General features: G+C 40.6%; 3 protein-coding genes across 5 annotated transcripts; 1 reads left to right on the top strand and 2 right to left on the bottom strand.

Annotated features, from left to right (window-relative positions):
* Nucleotides 1-67: 67 nt before the first annotated feature.
* Nucleotides 68-9,178, bottom strand: tinf2 (TERF1 (TRF1)-interacting nuclear factor 2). 2 transcript variants are annotated; one of them, XM_017718740.2, is made up of 10 exons: nucleotides 8,560-9,178; nucleotides 7,855-8,057; nucleotides 6,850-6,948; nucleotides 6,644-6,739; nucleotides 6,386-6,496; nucleotides 4,817-4,940; nucleotides 3,887-4,703; nucleotides 2,031-2,089; nucleotides 593-675; nucleotides 68-489 (listed from the first exon to the last, which is right to left on the bottom strand). In XM_017718740.2, exons 1-10 carry the CDS (start codon nucleotides 8,573-8,575, stop codon nucleotides 376-378), a joined length of 1,722 nt encoding a protein of 573 aa, XP_017574229.1. In that variant the 5' UTR covers nucleotides 8,576-9,178; the 3' UTR covers nucleotides 68-375. The 2 variants fall into 2 exon arrangements, with proteins under 2 accessions (XP_017574229.1, XP_017574230.1); XM_017718741.2 differs by having other exon boundaries at nucleotides 7,855-8,021.
* Nucleotides 9,179-9,335: 157 nt separating this feature from the next.
* Nucleotides 9,336-12,949, top strand: cideb (cell death inducing DFFA like effector b). Its single transcript, XM_017718750.2, has 5 exons — nucleotides 9,336-9,500; nucleotides 10,013-10,127; nucleotides 10,436-10,585; nucleotides 11,350-11,543; nucleotides 11,988-12,949. The coding sequence occupies exons 1-5, from the start codon at nucleotides 9,475-9,477 to the stop codon at nucleotides 12,136-12,138; spliced, it is 636 nt and encodes a 211-aa protein (XP_017574239.1). The 5' UTR covers nucleotides 9,336-9,474; the 3' UTR covers nucleotides 12,139-12,949.
* Nucleotides 12,659-18,455, bottom strand: homezb (homeobox and leucine zipper encoding b). Of its 2 annotated transcripts, none has more exons than XM_017718731.2 (3): nucleotides 18,300-18,455; nucleotides 16,272-16,637; nucleotides 12,659-15,495 (listed from the first exon to the last, which is right to left on the bottom strand). In XM_017718731.2, exons 1-3 carry the CDS (start codon nucleotides 18,381-18,383, stop codon nucleotides 13,555-13,557), a joined length of 2,391 nt encoding a protein of 796 aa, XP_017574220.1. In that variant the 5' UTR covers nucleotides 18,384-18,455; the 3' UTR covers nucleotides 12,659-13,554. The 2 variants fall into 2 exon arrangements, with proteins under 2 accessions (XP_017574220.1, XP_017574221.1); XM_017718732.2 differs by lacking the exon at nucleotides 18,300-18,455 and adding an exon at nucleotides 17,115-17,198.

The raw sequence follows: 18,455 nt of genomic DNA, 5'->3' as shown, positions 1-18,455 counted from the left end.
TATACATCATGATCCGATTTCTATAACCACCACTATACAGAAATCGGAAGTATTTTTCACACTTTCACATCAAAACACCGAATAGCTTTTTTGCATCTAAATTATTGAATTATACAGAAACAATTATGAAATTCCCCTTTAATGCACAGCATCTTATGTTATAAAAACTCATATTGACAAACAGATACTGACCTATCTGACTCCATAATAGCTACTTAAGAAAAAGGAAACATTTGACATTTATGCAATAGTTTAAGAGTGCTGAACAGTTACTCAAAAAAACATAGAAAAAAAGGCTACATCAGTGGTAGCACACTTGTTTATGGCTAGAATGTAAGGACAGTAGCGAATCATCTATTTAAATAAACATCATCTCTACCCATTTCCAGGAGACACAAGTTCCCGACGAAAGAAAACAGGAGTCCAGAACTCCTGTAAAGTGGGAACATAAGTATTGTTCTTGGTCTTGCAGTATCGAGTTGAAAACCGCTGCAATACAATACATCATTGGCATCATGATACTAGCTTCTTTGTTGTTACACTAATATGTTTTAATGTATATTGTATTTTTTATTTAAATGTACAGACTTACTCTGCCCTTCACATTCTCAGTAACTTCATCTTCTGAATCAACAACGATGTCATCAGTGGATTCATTTACAGGAGAGGCCTTTTCTGGAAATAGGTAGACTCATCAACAATAGAAACACATACATACATAACACTGAGCTTTGATGTGTGTGAGTGTATTAGCTTAAGCATTTCCAAAGTTCTTCTCAAAGAAGTCCAGTATTTACAGCTAATCAGAACTTAAATCACTAAATCCTTAAATTAAATCAGGTGCTGCTAATGGAATTCAACAATGAAGTTTTTGGAGTGCAGCAAGAAGTCAGGAACCAAACCAGTGTTCATCTAATTATTCCTATAACCAAGATATCATTCATTTAAAATTTTATTTTTTAATTTTAGATAAAACAAACTTAAAATTTGACAAACAAATGATTGGCATACTGAATGAGGAGTAAAATGGAAAATGCAAGGTAATGAATTTCCAGAAAGCTAGGCAGTAGTATGGTGGCAAAGAATTGTTTAGAATAGTGCACCTGAAAATTTTTATATCAACTGTGATCTCCTGGAGATCCACCTTACTGCAATTTAACACCTGACCCAAATCTAACAATCAAGCATCTAACTAATCAAAGACAATAATTGGATCAGGTGAGGTTGTTGAGGGTTGTAACAAAGTGCAGGAATGAAGATGTCCAGGAGCAAGATTGGTGACCACTGGTGTACAAGGTCTTGAAAAAATGAAGTCTGAAGGTGTCGTATAAAGAAGATTAGGTCATTCTAATAGATCTCTGTTAGTAAATTCAGAGGTACACTCCAAAAGGAGTGTTATGAGACAAAAAAAAAAAACCCTAAAGATGGCTGCACAAGCGACCAAAGAAACCCACAAATGTGAGTAATGTCTCTGTAAAAATAAATTACAATATCCATTGTTTTCTCTTATTTCAATGTCAATTCATTGTATTATGGTCCTTTCTTCATCATAAGCATAAAAAAAAAAAAGTTTGCTGATGTCTCGGTAGCCAGTTATCTAAAGTTCCCATAACACCTTAAATAGTCCAGCAGTGTTGACGCCTGATGTGTCAAAATGTAACTGGGAAAGGAAACTGAACGAGAAGCTGGCAAAAAGCTGACTTCAGCTTCACATTACCAAAGAATTAGAGGTGACAATAAATAATTGTGAACACATAGTGCTCTAAATTTAACTGAAGACCAGAAGCGAGGTTGCTGAACTGCAGCCAGCACTGCAGACTGACTGGGTCACGTGTAAAAAGCTTGCTTGCTTTTTTTTTTTTTTTTTTTTGAGGCTTGTCCCATTTCGTAGAGGAAGCTTTCAAATGGTATCCCTTGTATCTCAGTTTTTAGGGGCAAGGTGACACTTAAAAACAAGGGGTAGAGGTAAAAATAAGAACTAGGATTGGGCCTTAATCCCCTAAATGGGGGTTTTATCTGATAATAGTTACCTGAACTATCCATCCTTGCAAGCATGACTGTGGGAATACAGGGTGACCCAGCACAGACTCTAGACAGAAAGAGATTAATATTATTATTACTTTTGATTGTTCAGTAGCTCCTTAAATTGGAAAGACTTTATTGACCACATTTGTAATCAGACATCAGTCATGTATTTATTCTCATCTCAAACAGGCAATACTCATACCAGATAAAGATAATACAGTGGGGCAAAAAAGTATTTAGTCAGCCACTGATTGTGCAAGTTCTCCTACGTAGAAAGATGAGAGAGGTCTGTATTTTCATCATAGGTACACTTCAACTATGAGAGACAATATGAGAAAAAAAAAAAATCCAGGAAATCACATTGTAGGATTTTTAAAGAATTTATTTGTAAATTATGGTGGAAAATAAGTATTTGGTCAATAACAAAAGTTCAACTCAATACTTTAACATAACCACTGTTGGCAATGATAGAGGTCAAGCATTTTCTGCAAGTCTTCACCAGGTTTGCACACACTGTAGCTGGTATTTTGGCCCATTCCTCCATGCAGATCTCCTCCAGAGCAGTGATGTTTTGGGGCTGTCGCTGGGAAACATGGACTTTCAACTCCCTCCACAAATTTTCTATGGGGTTGAGGTCTGGAGACTGGCTAGGCCACTCCAGGACCTTGAAATGCTTTTTACGGAGCCACTCCTTCATTGCCCGAGCAGTGTGTTTGGGATCATTGTCATGCTGGAAGACCCAGCCACATTCCGTCTTCAATGCTCTCACTGATGGAAGGAGGTTTTGACTTAAAATCTCACAATACATGGCCCCGTTCATTCTTCCCTTGACGATGGATCAGTCGTCCTGTCCCCTTTGCAGAAAAACAGCTCCAAAGCATGAGGTTTCCAACCCCATGCTTCACAGTAGGTATGGATGCAACTCAGCATTCTTCTTCCTCCAAACATGACAAGTTGAGTTTTTACCAAAAAGTTCTGTTTTGGTTTCATCTGACCACATGATATTCTCCCAATCCTCTTCTGGATCATTAATATGCTCTCTGGCAAACTTCAGACGGGCCTGGACATGTACTGGCTTAAACAGGGGGACACGCCTACCTTTTAAACTGCAGGATTTGAGTCCCTCTCAGCGTAGTGTGTTACTGATGGTAGCCTTTGCTACTTTGGTCCCAGCTCTCTGCAGGTCATTCATCAGGTCCCTCCGTGTAGTTCTGGGATTTTTGTTCACCGTTCTCATGATCATTTCGACCCCACGGGATGAGATCTTACATGGGGCCCCAGATCGAGGGAGATTATCAATGGTCTTGTATTGTCTTCCATTTTCTTACAATTGCTCCCACAGTTGATTTATTCACACCAACCTGCTTGATTCACTCTTCCCAGCCTGGTGCAGGTCTACAATTTTCTTCCTGGTGTCCTTCGACAGCTCTTTGGTCTTGGCCATGGTTGAGTTTGGAGTCCGACTGTTTGAGGCTGTGGACAGGTGTCTTTTATACAGATAACAAGGTCAAACAGGTGCCATTAATACAGGTAAGGAATGGAGGACAGAAGAGCTTCTTAAAGAAGAAGTTACAGGTCAGTGAGAGCCAGAAATCTTGCTTGTTTGTGGGTGACCAAATACTTATTTTCCACCATAATTTACAAATAAATTCTTTAAAAATCCTACAATGTGATTTCCTGGATTTTTTCCTCATATTGTCTCTCATAGTTGAAGTGTACCTATGATGAAAATTACAGACCTCTCTCATCTTTCTAAGTAGGAGAACTTGCACAATCAGTGGCTGACTAAATACTTTTTTGCCCCACTGTATATACTAATATACTGAGTTTATCTATACATGTGCAAAAGAGTTTCTCTCACTGCTTTTTAGTTGTGCCACTCAGGTTCTTTTCAGGGGTCCCTGTGCAATCAAGTTTCCTCTTTCGGTTCACAGAGTCACCATTTCTCACTTTGCATGTGTGCTTGGTGAATAGCTGACTTGGGGATTTTGTAATCTGTTTCTCACTGTTACTGTCAAGTTGAGTAACATCTCTGATATCCAGTCTTGGGATGACGACTCTAAGTTGACGCTTCATGCAGGAGGCAAGGACAGCAGGCAGATGCTGGCCTTCATGGGATACAATGTCCTGTGCAGTTCCTGGGCATGTCTTGCTGTCATCTTCAAGCCTTTCTTCTTTAATCTTCCTGTCCTGCTCCAGTACTCTTGTACCACTACTCCTCCTCTGGGCACTTCTTCTCACTGGTTGCATTTGAGCTTCATCAGTGTCTTCTGCTTCACTGCTTGTAGACGTTTGACTGACTACAGTAACCAGCATATTCCCAACAAAGTGTTCCTCTTCTGGAACATTCTTCAAAATCTCACTCGCTGGACATGACCTCAATTCTGTCCTTGTGTAACTGGAAGCACCTGTGTTCATCAGTTCATCTGCACTGTCTCTTCCCAAAATGTCCTGATTGGCTAAAGTCCTCTGAGCAAGCTCTCTACCGGATATCGTCCCAATCACAGGTGCAATTTGCGACACTGTTCTGCTACTGGACTTATCTGTCGACGTAGCAGGACTTAAGGCAAGGTTCAGTGTAGGAGCAGATCCTGATCGGTTTGTGTTCCGAACCCTGCCAGAAGGAGGGAGTGAAAGGGAGGATAGGATAGAGTCCCCAGTGGAGGAAGGAACGGATGCTGGGGTGAAAGAGAGAACAGGATGAGTAATCAGCAAATCAGCATTACCAAAACATCAAAATCTGAATCAATGTTTTCGATATTCAAATCATTCATATCGTCACTATGCTGACCAGCTGAGTCCAAGTGTCTGAGACATTTCTCATGCTGCAGCAGAGTCCGGAGAAGCTGCGGCTGAGTTGCGGAGCGTGCGCATTCTTCCAGCACAGCTGGGGCAGCACTAAGCCATGACACAGTCTGAAACACAAACACACACAGTCACCAGCTAAGTTCAATTAGGGGGTTCTTTGTGACCAGGCCCTGCAAATCTTAGAATCTGTAACCTAAGATTAACTCTGTTTGCATTGTAGTCCACATGGTTTCTGAATAATAAGACTTAGGATATAATAATCATGGGATTTTAAGGTTAAGTACACATTCTGTGTGGTCTTCAGTTCTTTTTGGATAAATGAGAAACAAACATACTTTGATATTTACAATGAATACATGGATAAATGCACAAGAGTACAAGTAATAGACTATACAGAACACATTACACAATTAGAACAGAGACATGTGACGAGGCCTTTCAAAGGTGATCTGAGATGATCTGTTTTTCTTGTACTTCTTAACAAATTGCTTATTAGAGGAAGCTGGTCCAATGTCTGCATAAAGACTACACAGAGGCTTTTCTACTTAAAGCTTTTCACAGTTTAAATGTTTAATTGGTATTTATAAAAAAAGAAAAATAAATAAAACGGGGTTCCACACTTTTAGGAAAATAATTTTTCAGAGTAATTTCTATATAACTAAAAAAAAAAAAAAAGATTTTACTCAAAAAATGCAAACATCAACAAAACAACCTCTAATATTAACAAAACAACCACTAATGACCTCTTACTGATTGAATGATATACTGACAGAAAAAGTTTAAACAAATCATTCCTCAATCAATCATTATTTGTTGTCGAGTCCTACTAAAATTATGGATGCAGCCATATGGAATATTGCCTTTATCCAATATTTCCCGATTTTTCATATACATTTCTACTGATTCTAATACATAATTTAATAATCTACTTGGATTAGTATAATATTCATTTCTAAAGAGTAACCTTTGCAGTAAATTTAATACAACTGCAGGAATGTTAGCACTGTAGCCCAGTGCCACTTAAATATCACGCCCTTCTGGAGACACAATCAAATATCAGTTTGAAATGCCAGTTCAAAACTAAACATCTGTTCATGTAAACATCTGTTTATGTAAGCAATTATCTGCTGATGCTGATATGATTGATATTATTGTGGATCCCAATCTAAAATATTAGGAACAAACATTACATGCTGTGTGGTAATGTAGCCTTACTCTACCAGGCATTTCAACACAGCACCCTCGTATCTATCAGTGTGACACTGCAGCGTTTCAAATTACAGTAAGTATGAATGACCACCTCTAGTGGAAACCCTGAAAAATTAGCAGTCAAGTCATTGACAACCATGAAACCTTATAAATGGCAAAATTGGTGCTTGGAAACATTTAAGAATAATTATCTACCTTTTAAATGTTTTGATAACTTAAGTTCACTGCAGCATCACAATGACGACTACTGAAATTCTGAAGATGACATTTGGATTAAGATTTATAAATGATTTTATACAGTCAACAAATGTCACATAACAGATTAAAAAAGAAAAACAAAGACCTGGGCAAGATCTGGGACTGGAAGCAGCTGGTCCAGTCTGGTCAGAAACTCCCATAGCAGCTTTTCTAGGGCAGAGTTGTACTGTGGTCCATACTTAGAGTCAAACTCCTCCTGAAGTCAAATTAGAGAAAAGATTTTGTGTATATATGGATGTATGACAGAAGGATGTTTTAAAGTATGTAATAGCATTAAGAGACTATCAAGACTGAAGACTTTACTAATAGATATTCAGAGAAGCACCATGTCAGCCTTTCTCACCTGGAAGAATTGCCTCCTCGATGCTGGGGACTTCAGTAGAGTGTGGACAAGGGTGTGGAAGTTCTTCACAGCCATTTCGACTTTTTGGTCCTTTCTCTAAAATGAAACACAGAATACAGAAAATGAAAATGTTATCAGCTGTTCAGCACACCAAAAAAATAAAATGTAAAAGTAAGATGACGATTGATAGAATAAAGGCCACTCACTTTCCCTTTGGATAGGGTGGGAGCACGCAGTCTCTCCAGCTGAGGGAGAATGAGCTCAGGGTCAGGAGACTGGGACATGTGAAGTTGTTCCAGGATCAGCTAGGGAAAAAAAAAAAAAATCATCTAAGATGAGAGCCACTCTACTGATCCTTGTAAATACTGCAAGAACATCTGAGAGAAGAAAAAAAAAAAACATTATTCTTAACTCTGGATCTCCTCAAGGATTGGCTTGAAAACCATCTACGGTCTGACTCTTAACTTACACTAGAATTAAGATACATAAAAACTGTAGCATAATTCAATAGTTGAGATGTAAACAACCAGTAAACATACGTCTTCTGAGCTTTAATTTATGTTTATAATGGTAAAATCAGAAAAAATACCTACGTACCTCTCAATGACTAAGGGATACCATGAAATTCCCATTTAAGGGTGTAACAGTTTTAGCATAGTATTGAAAAATAAACATTCACTGACACTCACTAACAAACAGTCTTTTATGGAAAACTCTGTAAATGATCACAACTACATTTACATTTAAGGCATTTGGCTGACGTTCTTATCCAGAGCGACTTACAATTTGATCATTTTACATAGGTAGGCCAAGGCAGTGTTAGGAGTCTTGCCCAAGGACTCTTATTGGTGTAGTGTAGGGTGTTTGCCCAGGTGGGGATTCTACAGCGTAGAAGGCAGAGGTGTAAACCACTACTCTATCCCAACCACCAGGCACCAGGCAAAACTAGGCATCAGGGTGCTGCCTATGATAGCAAAGCGGGAGGGGGGGCGTTCTGTTATGCACACCCTCTACAGGTTGCAATATTTGGTCCTGTTTGATGGCTGGCAGAAGTTTCATATAATCTCTTTTATTTAACTGAGCTGAACAAATCGGTGTAGTACACCATTTTATGGAGTAGACTTTTTTTAAAATAAGTTTTGATCTCAGAATCACAAGTCAAATCGAACCTGAACACGTGTGTAATGTTACACCCGTAAGTACAAACTCACCTGTGCGCGCAAACCCAGAGTGAGTTTGGCCTGATGTCTGTAATTTAGCAACCCAGGTACAGTCTCAGAAACTGAGGTCACAAATTCCTCCAGCTTTCCATAATGCCTCACATCACGCTGCTGCATCACCTTCCAAACTGCAGCAGAGACCAGTCTCAGGGGTGGGGCTAGAAGACGAAGGGAAGCAACTGGTAAACGCTCATCTGTTTGATTGAAAGAAGAAAGAGGATTTGAATGAGTTCCAGAAAAGTGACTATTCATTAGAGTTTTTCCATCACAGTTAGTTCTTAGTTTGTTCAGAAGTCAAGACTGTTCCTGTTCGATACTGTTACCTGTTCCCAAGGTACTCTCTTGTATCCTTGGCTTACATCATCTCAAAATTCCTTCATAATTTAATGGTTGATATGTAAACAAATACTTTCAGAAAGTTTTGGTGTAAAAGTGCATTGTGCACTTTTGCTGCAGGGCTGGGAAACACTGCATTACCACTTACCGCAAACACACACATCTAAACAGTTACCAGACCAGGTTACTAACGATTTGGAAACAACTAGCCACACATGACCTACAAGAACACACATTCAAACATAAATTCAAGCCCACTGGTCTGGGACTCCAGCTAGTCCCTTAGTTAGTCAGGTAGCGTTAATAGCTGAACTTCAAAATCTAGCCAGCTGTTTACTGAATGTGAAAACGTCTGCTCACCGTTAGAATTCCTCATTGTTGGGTTGTTCCGACCTCCCAATGAAGATGTTTATCAACAACCTCAAGTTCAGGTACATTAACCGAGTTCCAGTCGGCCAAGTCACATTAACGCCCTAACCAGCCAAATTAGACAAACACGCTGCATGAAACACAGACAGGACCTATGACAACCGCTTTGAGCGATACTTTACTTATTATAAGCGCTACAATTCCCGTCCTTTAAACAAAAACAGAGCGAGTTAATATTAAAAATCCCTCAAAACTCGCTGAGCTTCCTCCGCGCGTCGCGCCAAATCTCGGGAACTGTTTCCGGTACAGGGGAGGAGTCTTGTCCGTACTTCCGCGCGCCGGGTTTGACAGGCAGCGGCTAAAATATCCCGGAACGTGGCGACTCGGAGTCAGGAAAACTCGGGGAGGCCTGCCTGAGAAAAACGATGTGCTGGATGAATCGAGTTTCTGTCTGTCTGTGTAATAAACAGAGGCTTTAATCCACCGACCCCTGGCGTTCTCTGGAAGCGAGCTCTGACGAGATTCACAGCTGAGCCCTTCGTGTTTTTCAAAATTAAAGTCTTCAGTGGAAGCTGGTGACTCCAGCCTGTTTCAGCCACCATGCTCGGATTTTTTCTAAAGTTCACTGTTGGTTTATTTGCAGTTTATGTTGTTAAACCCCACACCCTCGGCGCACTATCAAGTACCGGACCTTGCCCCATGACATCTGCGGCTGAATCATTCAGCTCAGGCCGAAGTCCACAAAAGCAGAACAGACCTTTGGGCAGCCTAAACAACTCATTTAGTCAGCTAAAACAGAATCAGCTCTTCACCTATTACTAGGACTGAGAGAAAAGAAGCACATCTAAGAACGAAAACTCAATGTAATCTAGGGATAAAATAAAATAACTGAGTGAGATCACCAGCATGGATGCAACATCCTCACTGATTAAGTAAGTTTCACGATAAGACTGACCTTCAGATATATTTAGTGTAAATACGCTGCTTTAATATAGAGAGCAACTACTCTTTAATGGTTGTTATATTACTGTCTCTTGTACAGTAAGATGTGTTCTACAGGTTAGTAAGCTTTGCTGCTTAATGATCTTGCCCATTCTAAATCAGTAATTGGTCTGAGCTCTGGTCTTGCTTTTTTATTTCTTCAAATTTATTTATTTCAAAGTTCAAGATTCAAGTTTCAATGTATTAACTGCTGATGCAGCCCTTCTTTATGAAGGACTTTGTTAATGGTAAATAAAAACTTTTTTTAGTCTCAGGCTTGAGCATAATCTGAGTTTTCTGAACCAGCCCTAACTGTATAAAACACAAGTGCTGATTACAACACTACACCACACACAACATGCTTTGTTCTAATTTCATCAGAGTTTTGACCAGTAATTAACCAAGGCTATCCATTATATAATAATTACTGGTATCTCTTTTATTCTTTTGACTCTTACTTAAGGTCAGTGTCTCGACGTGTGTGGTCTCCTCCTCAGAGGCCTTTCCGAGTGTGTTCATGGAACAGAGAAGTCCGAAAGGGAGTCACTGCCGCGACCCTAGAGGAGCTCAAACAGAGGGTGAGTGAGTGACAAACTGATAAAAATGAGGTTGGATATCCCTGGTAAAATAATGTTTTGTTGATTTTCCAAAGTGGAAATAAGTTAACATATCCTCTAAAGAGAAGAAACTTATAAATAGAGCACAATTTCTGTTAATTTCTGTACTGGTTTTAGTTTTCGATTTAGTTCTATTTAGTTTTACATATTGGAAAAAAAATAAAATGTTAAATGTGTCATTTCATTTGACCGCTGGGATAGGCTCCAGCGACCCCCCGCCAATAGGTCTGTTGTTCAGTGTTCTTATGGGTTGTTTATGTGTTTGGCAGGCAGCCCACGCTCTGCTCATTCCCACCCTGCTGTCTCTAGTGTGTGAGGAAGATGGCACTGAAGTGGACTCGGACGAGTTCCTCATGGCTCTACCAGACAACACAGTTCTCATGGCCTTGGAGCCAAAGCAGGCTTGGAGACCCCATCCTGTATGTATGGTTGTATGCATCTGTTTATTAGTAAATACTGAGTCCGTGTGGATGATCTATGCTATGGATGAACTTAGTACTTCATATAGTGCGTCCACTCAGTGTTACTTCTGGAAGTTGAAATAAAAGCTCAAAATATTTTCAGTGCTGTAGCAAAATTACATGTATCAAACTAAATTCTCTTACATTATAACACTGTATTACATGCTGAGGATATCATATTATTTCTTTAAAATTTGACATTCATACCATAACTTTTCAAAATAAATCAATCATTTTGAATATTTTCGTCATATAAAAAGAAACCAATAAGTGCAACTTTTGTACATGCGTTTTAAAAACATAATTTATAGTATGCACAATACATATAATATCCCAAGAGACAGTCGCACACAAATTACGTTCAAGTGTCCCTGGTCAAAAAACATGTATTGTTCATTTTCTAAGTGAAAATAAGTTAACACATCCATGATTACTGTTTATTAGCTGTATTTAACATATTGGGAAAAACCAAAAACATAAAACAAGGCCTATGCTAAAGTATGTATTCATAAGTAATATTCATTTTTGCAATACGCAAAACTCTGCAAATAAATACTGTGTGCTAGAATTTGTAGAAAAATGCCATATTTATATATATATATATATAGTTTGTTCCCTGTAGAGGATGTTATTGTATAAATGTCATTTGACCAGGGGACACCTGTATTGTCTTTGTCAGTTTCCTTCTTATTTTCAACCTTAAACATGCTCATCATTGACAGTTAGGCCAGAGAAGCGGCTCCAAACCAGCTGACAACAAACCCCGCACTGGTCGTGACATTGCTCGAGTGACCTTTGACCTTTACCGCTTGAACCCGAAGGACGTGTTTGGCTCTCTGAGCGTGAAAGCCACATTCCAGGGTCTGTACTCCATCAGTGCAGATTTCAAATGCCTGGGACCCAAGAAAGTGCTCAGGTGAGAGGAACCAGAAATCTCTTGAATTGCCTGGAAAGGTTGTTTATAATTATTCCTACATTTTGGAAATTGGTGTAGACATGACTCCTTTATACATTTTTATAAGGAATAGGTACACATGACTAATTTTCAACTTCCCTAGCTGGTCTGTTTTGTTGCTGTATGTAGGTCAAAATTGGTCCATTTACATGCGATTTACAAGCTACAAAAGCATCATAATAGTGGTGTTAAGGCAGGGATTTCAGCTATTTCAGACTATATGCTGTGACCCATGTAAGAGCTTTTATATTTTAACATGATATTTCTCTTACACTGTTTTACATAGGCTTTATAACTGCTTTAATGCTCAACTGACTAAATGAGTCAACTTGCATGTCAGATATATTTAATCAAACACTGTGCCAGCAGCATGTTTCATGTTCCCATCTCATTTCTCCATCACAGAGAAGTCCTCAGAATGGTCTCCACTGTACTCCAAGCAGCAGGTCACATGTTGATCACATCAGCCACTGTGATTCGCAGAATCATTCAGGGGGCGGACCTTCTGCAAGTGCAGCATGGTGATCAGGACATTCAGACAGAATACTGGAACTGACTTCAACTTTATTCAGAACATTGACTGATTTTCCTTCGCGAATTCAACTCATCTTAAACATCCCACCATCAGTGTTCTACATTCCATATTAAACTACCAGGTACAGCCAGATATGTATAGTAGATTTGCACAGCAGTCACAAAACCTCCTTCTGAAAATCTACTTTCCTGCAGAATTCAGTTTCAACCTGCTGCCCTATTTCCTTACCCAATACTAATCTAACTGTACAATCAAGAACTTGAAGTTGAAGGAGCTGGACAGGCATGGCATATACAGACTGGATCTAGACTCTGCAGGAATGTAGATCTCCAGGACCTGAGCTGGTGATCATTGTCTAAGACTATAGAAACAGGCAATGGTAACCTGTGATTGAGAACAACATGTACTCCAGGAAAAAGCTAAATGGATATCCACGATTGTCCTACGTGACAATATAAACACAAACGATATATGAATCATGATTACCTGCTATATGTATTTATCTGAAAATGCACCAAAATTGGGGGGGGGGATAAAACAGTACTTTGAAGACCAGTTTATTGAGTAAAATGTCATTTTAACCAAGGGGAAACATTTTCTAGAAATAGGTACAAAAATCTTCACAAGTGAAAAAGGAATTCTCTAGTCAACCCCGTGATATCAATCAAATGCATAGAATATAAAATGTATCATTCAAGCTTTTCTGTTGGATTATGGTCCTATGGTCTAAAACAAAATATTATGACTCAATTGAAATGAGCAATATTTAAAATGTAAGCACATGATGTAATACAATCTGATCTTTTAACACATTAAATAATTGTTAAAACCATTTAAAATAAATATTTTTTGTCCACTGATTGACTCCTGTTAAAAAGCAATGATTCAATGTTTTGAAAGATCTACAACTCAATTCCAACTTGCATCTAAACAAAAAGAAGAAAATACGATGGACATAAAGACCCACATGAAAACAATTTCTATGGACACTAATAATTTGCTTAATGATTCCACGGAGGATGAGAACTTACAGAAGGCAGACATTGAAATGCTACACATAAAAGCTGACAGTAGATTCACCCAGTACCTGTGGTATGTAAATTACTCTCAGCATCTTTCTTTGCTTATTTAGTGTTATCATAAATATTTTCAACTTGGGCAAAAATTGCTCAGATTGGCAAAATGAAATAAATAAAATTTGTATTAAAGATTCTGACGAGGCACTGTATTATATCAATGCATCAGTGGTGATACAACTTGGGCAAAGACAGAGACCAGAAAAAAAAACTTTTCTTTAAAAACAAAACAAAAAAAAAACAGAAACAAAACAAAACTTTGATATACAGTACTTGGCAGCCATGTAGAGTCCAGACTCTACTTTTTCCTCTATTCTAAATGCTCTCTAACATTACATGTAACTTTACAATTACTCCAGAATCAAAGTTCACCCCCAGGCAGTGCTGAAGGACTTTCCTCATATAAGTTATTCCAGGTCATCACTTCACCCCCTGCTGTCCCATTACTGGGTTTAGGCTCCTCAATGCCAAAGCTTGAATCTGCGCCCTCTAGCCAGGACTTGCTCCTGGCGCTCCTACCGCCTCTCTTCTGCTGCTTAGTAATGCCTGCGATGATGCGTTCCCTATCCTCTGGGCTCATCCAGCGCATGTTGTTGTGTTTGACATGGTAGCGCGTGTCTCCAAACCACTGCACGATTTCTGTCCGCGTTAGGCCTGTCTTCCTCTGCAAGACGGTGTAGTCATCACTGGTAGGCCACTGGCAACGCAGAAAGCTCTGCCTCAGCACATCCAACTGCTGCTGCGTCTTCTTCCGGAGGTTGGGCTCAGGGCCGAGACTAAGGACTCGACCTTGGATAAAGGAAGGAGACGGAGAAGAGGACGAAGTAGATGGGGAAGGGGCTATAGAGATCTCCTTACGTTCCTGTTTAATAGACGTGTGACCGTCCCCAGGCTCTAGGTCCATCTCTCCCTCTTTTCTTGCATCTGAACCACTAACTCCTTCCATCAGGGTGTCCTGCTCATCTTCCTTGTCCACATCTAACTCAATCTCAAAGCCCTCTGGGCCAATTGGCTCACCGTCCTCATACATGCCACCACTTGGAAACACATCATCATCCAATTTTTTTCTATATCTACCCCGTTGTGAGCGTCTACCATCCTCTGACAGCCAGGACCGACCGCTCCTGCGAAGTTGATAGCGGCTGTCAGCAAACCATTTCCGAATCTCATGGCGCCCAAGTCCAGTGACGCGCTGAAGACGCTGAACCTCAGCCTCTGAGGGCCAGTTCCTATGGACAAAACTGCGACGGAGCACCATCAGCTGAGCTTTGGACTTCTTCCGCAGCTGTGCTGTAGGTGCACGAGTTGGTTCTGGTTTGGGCGGTGTGTGTGGGTCTGCTGGGGACTGGTACGGTGCTGTGCTACTGTGATGAATATTGCCGTCAAGTTGTGGTGGATAACTATAAGCACTAGGACTTTGGGTTTCAGGTTCAATAGGAGGTATGTGTTTCAGATCCATGTTAGACTGAGGATGAACTTTGTGCAGGGATGAATGTTCAAAAGCAGACTGAGCTTCTGCTGTGTGTGGAACAAACTGTTCTAAACCATTGGTGTACTGAGGAATGGCAGCACTGCCGTTGTAGTCATGGGAATCATGCTGGGATAAAATGCTACCGTGGTTGGGTGTGTGATGCATTTGTCCCGTATAGCCATCCCCTACAGGTGCCTGCTTAAAGCTTTGCTGCAGCTCCTCAGCTGCCTTCCTCTCATGGGCTAAATTGTCAGGTAAAGCATCTTCCTTTTCTTCCTCACACTCCTCCCCATGCTGAATTTGGTGGTGCAATTTGCGTCGCGTCTCACGGATGTCATCGTCACCCCAGCTGATTCCATAGCGAACACGCTGCATCATAAACCACACTTTGACCCGTTCAGCAGGCAGGGAGCAGCGGCGTGCCAAAGCATTAGCCTCCTGCTCTGTGGGATACGGAAAGGCATTAAAAGCCTCTACAAGCTCAGAAACAGCATCTAGCTCATGAGTCTGCTCAGAGCGCACCCACACCAGCTTCAGACCCTCAGACACCAATGGTAGACACACTAAGTGCGTCCGGTTGAGGCTGGACGTGCCAGAAGATGCAGTGCTCTCACTTTGGTTTCCTTTGCTAGACCCTGAAGAGCACGAGGCCTTCCTCCGGGGCAAAACGGAGGCAGGGATTGGACTTTGGCTGGCCTTGTCGGCTGGTGCATTTTTTGCAGTCTCCATTTGCTCCACTTCTGGTACCTGGTTCTCCACAATGCAGGTACTTCTGCTGCTTTCCTCTGAGTTCTTGGGTAAGGAAGACACGGATCCCTCAGAAAGCTCAGGCTGTGGGGAGCAGTGGAAACGTCAGATATGGATGTGTTCCAAATGATGAAATGATTATGCACTGCAGAAGATAACTGCAAATACATGCTTATTTGCTAAATGTAATCCAGTCAGATTTTGGCCTGTGGGCTGCATTAAAACATCTGAAACTGGTCTACTTTGATATTTCAGAGATTTAAATCTAAACCAGGAACCAATATTTGACTATTTACTAAAGAAAAACAAAAAACCCTGCCACTTAAATAATGAAAATATATCAATATCTATAACACAATAAAATTGGAGAGTTTAAAAAAATTCACTGAGTTCATACATATACTAGCCCCATAAAGGCTTTAAATCTTAAATCTTTAAATCTTTGCTTTGTCATATTAGAGATTAGCGCATGAAGTTTGCGTCTGACTTGTTAAATTACAGATTTCCTAGTTGTACAGTGCACACATGGCCCACATTTCCTTTATTAGCTGTTCGGTCCCCTTTGTTACACTAGTTTAATTTCTGTGAGCAATAAAACCATAACCCAACACTGCTGTGATTACAGTGGACCAAAAAAGCACTTATTTATTAATCCATTCTATTAACATAATAATAGGGCACTTCAAGCAGGTCCATGGATGAGTTGTAACCACAACATAAGTAGGAGCCTATTCTCCATACATCTACCTGAAAACACACAATATTAAGAGGCCTACATGACAGCAGTATAAAGCTGGGCAGGATGCCATCTTACACTGACCCACAGACCAACCCTGCAGCACAAAAATAAAAACACTTACGTTTTCCACAGGAGGGCTCTTCTGTCTCTCTGGGCTTTGCTCTCCGTCCACATCAGGAGCCTGTGCAGCTGTAACATCATCCTCAGCAGCAGCAGCAGCAGCAGCATCTTCTGCTTCCTCCTCTTTTCTTCTACGTTTCGCCCCCTTTAGCGAGCTCGGGCCGGGTAGCGAGGTAACAGGGTGGACTGAGTGGAGATGATGGCTAAGCGAGCCAACGTCAGCTGCTTTATAGCCACAGATACGACAGTCGTAGCTGTCGGTGGTCGTTAAACTCTTACCCCTGACTTCATTTCCATCCTCACGCCTCACCCCGGCGTCCCGCGTCGACTCAGCAAATCGTGGCGGCTCACACTGCTCCATTGCAACCTACAGGAATGAGGACAAAGTTAACCAGCTAAACAACAAGATCGCATTCGCCATAGTAACACCAGCTAACGTTACAGCAAGATCCCAGCGCTGAGGAGGTAGCGTAACGCTGCTAAGCTAGCTAACGCAAATCCGTCGTGTTGCGGTAACTATGGTAGCTGGCCAGCTAACGTTAACTAACTAGCTACTTGAGTACGAAAACCTGCGAACGTTAACGGGCGACGCAGACGGTGATCGACGGGTCCGGATCTACAGCTCGTCCAATATATTTTCCCTTTTAAATTCGCTTTCTACAACGTTAGCTGTCGAGCCGCTAGTCGGAACAAAGGCTTTTACCCCTGCAGCTAGCAACCTAACGATGTCGCTAGTCGGCTACATAAAACTAAGACTGCGTCTACCACGTTACAGTCCCGGGACAAAGGTGCGTGTTAATGAGGCTCTAACGAGCCCCAGCAAGGTAACGCTATGCACACTCGCCTCGGATAGCTGTTGTCAATCTGTCACAGTTTGGTTTGTCGCATCTTCGGTCTGTGAAAACAGAAACAGTTATCTTGTAGGATCTCCAAAATAAAAGCCCCAGATCGCGACCGGAGATGAAATAGTTTGCCGGGATGTTTAAAAAAAAAAAAAAAAAGATCAGTTATTTTATACAAGTACATAATAACGTGACAAACACACAATCACTAAAGAAAATAAGTAAAAATAAATATTGTTTTACAAAATAGCAAGTTAAATATGGAGAATAAAGGTTAAATGTAGCTACTATACTATACAACAAAATACAGTGATAAATAAAAGTTACCCAGAAAGCAGGGAACGTTCCCACAACTTTGGTCAACGTTACCTACAAGTTCTAATAATGTTTTAAAGAAAACTAATATTTAAAGAACGTTTTAAAGACCCTCTCTAGTCAGTGATAAAACCAGTAAAAACATCTCTGTTAATCAAAACGACATATTTTGACATTATTGTCTCGGGGGAAAAAACCTAATGCCTTAGAATTCGCATCGATATAACTCTACGCCTTTGCCTTCACTATGAGCGGATCTAATATGCAAACTGAAGTCTGCCTTCAGGGCTTTCTGTCAGGAAGAAGTAGGTTTCTAACGTTACATCTTCTATGCACACTTGAATTAGCTAGGTTAACGCTATACCAGCAGCTCAAGACGACTAACTACCTTTATCATGACATGCCTTCTTCATAACCCCAAAGTCATGATTTTCCTGATAGAATTATCGCAGTGAATAAAGCCATCATCGTCTAATTCAACAAGCTTAGCTGTCTGACACACACAAAAATAGCTAAGTTAACGTTTGCCCTAACTTTCTTGCCCTAAGCATCTGAAAACGAATCATCATGCATTTCAGCACGGCTACCCTTAGCTTATCTAACATCGTACGTTGCAGATTTAATACGAGGCTGAAGTCATACGAGGCTGATCCGTTAGCTACTTGTTCGAATTTTCCATTCCACCTTAAACGATGCTTCAGTTAGTTACATTCTGGCGCCTCAGGCCGTCTTATTCGAATTTTCCTGGAACTGTTGCACCATTTAAGGCGGAACGGGAAATTTCGAACAAGAAGCTCACGAGTAAGAAGCTGACTTCAGCTTCGTGGATTCACTGTACCGTTAACGGATAAAACACGAGAAAATAAACTTACGCGTTGGCTGGTACTTGCTGTGTCCCCAGCACAAATGGATGGAACAGCGTCCAGCTTCAGTATAAGTTTAGTGGCAAACCCCATCTGTTTCTGAGTAAAATTTACAAAACAGTCCTCTGGAAAATGGCTACTGCAAACCCGAGCTTTCTCTGGAAG

This window comes from Pygocentrus nattereri, chromosome 2, assembly GCF_015220715.1.
Source record: "Pygocentrus nattereri isolate fPygNat1 chromosome 2, fPygNat1.pri, whole genome shotgun sequence".
Classification (NCBI taxonomy): Eukaryota; Metazoa; Chordata; class Actinopteri; order Characiformes; family Serrasalmidae; genus Pygocentrus; species Pygocentrus nattereri.
This window is presented reverse-complemented; position numbering and strand designations above follow the sequence as displayed.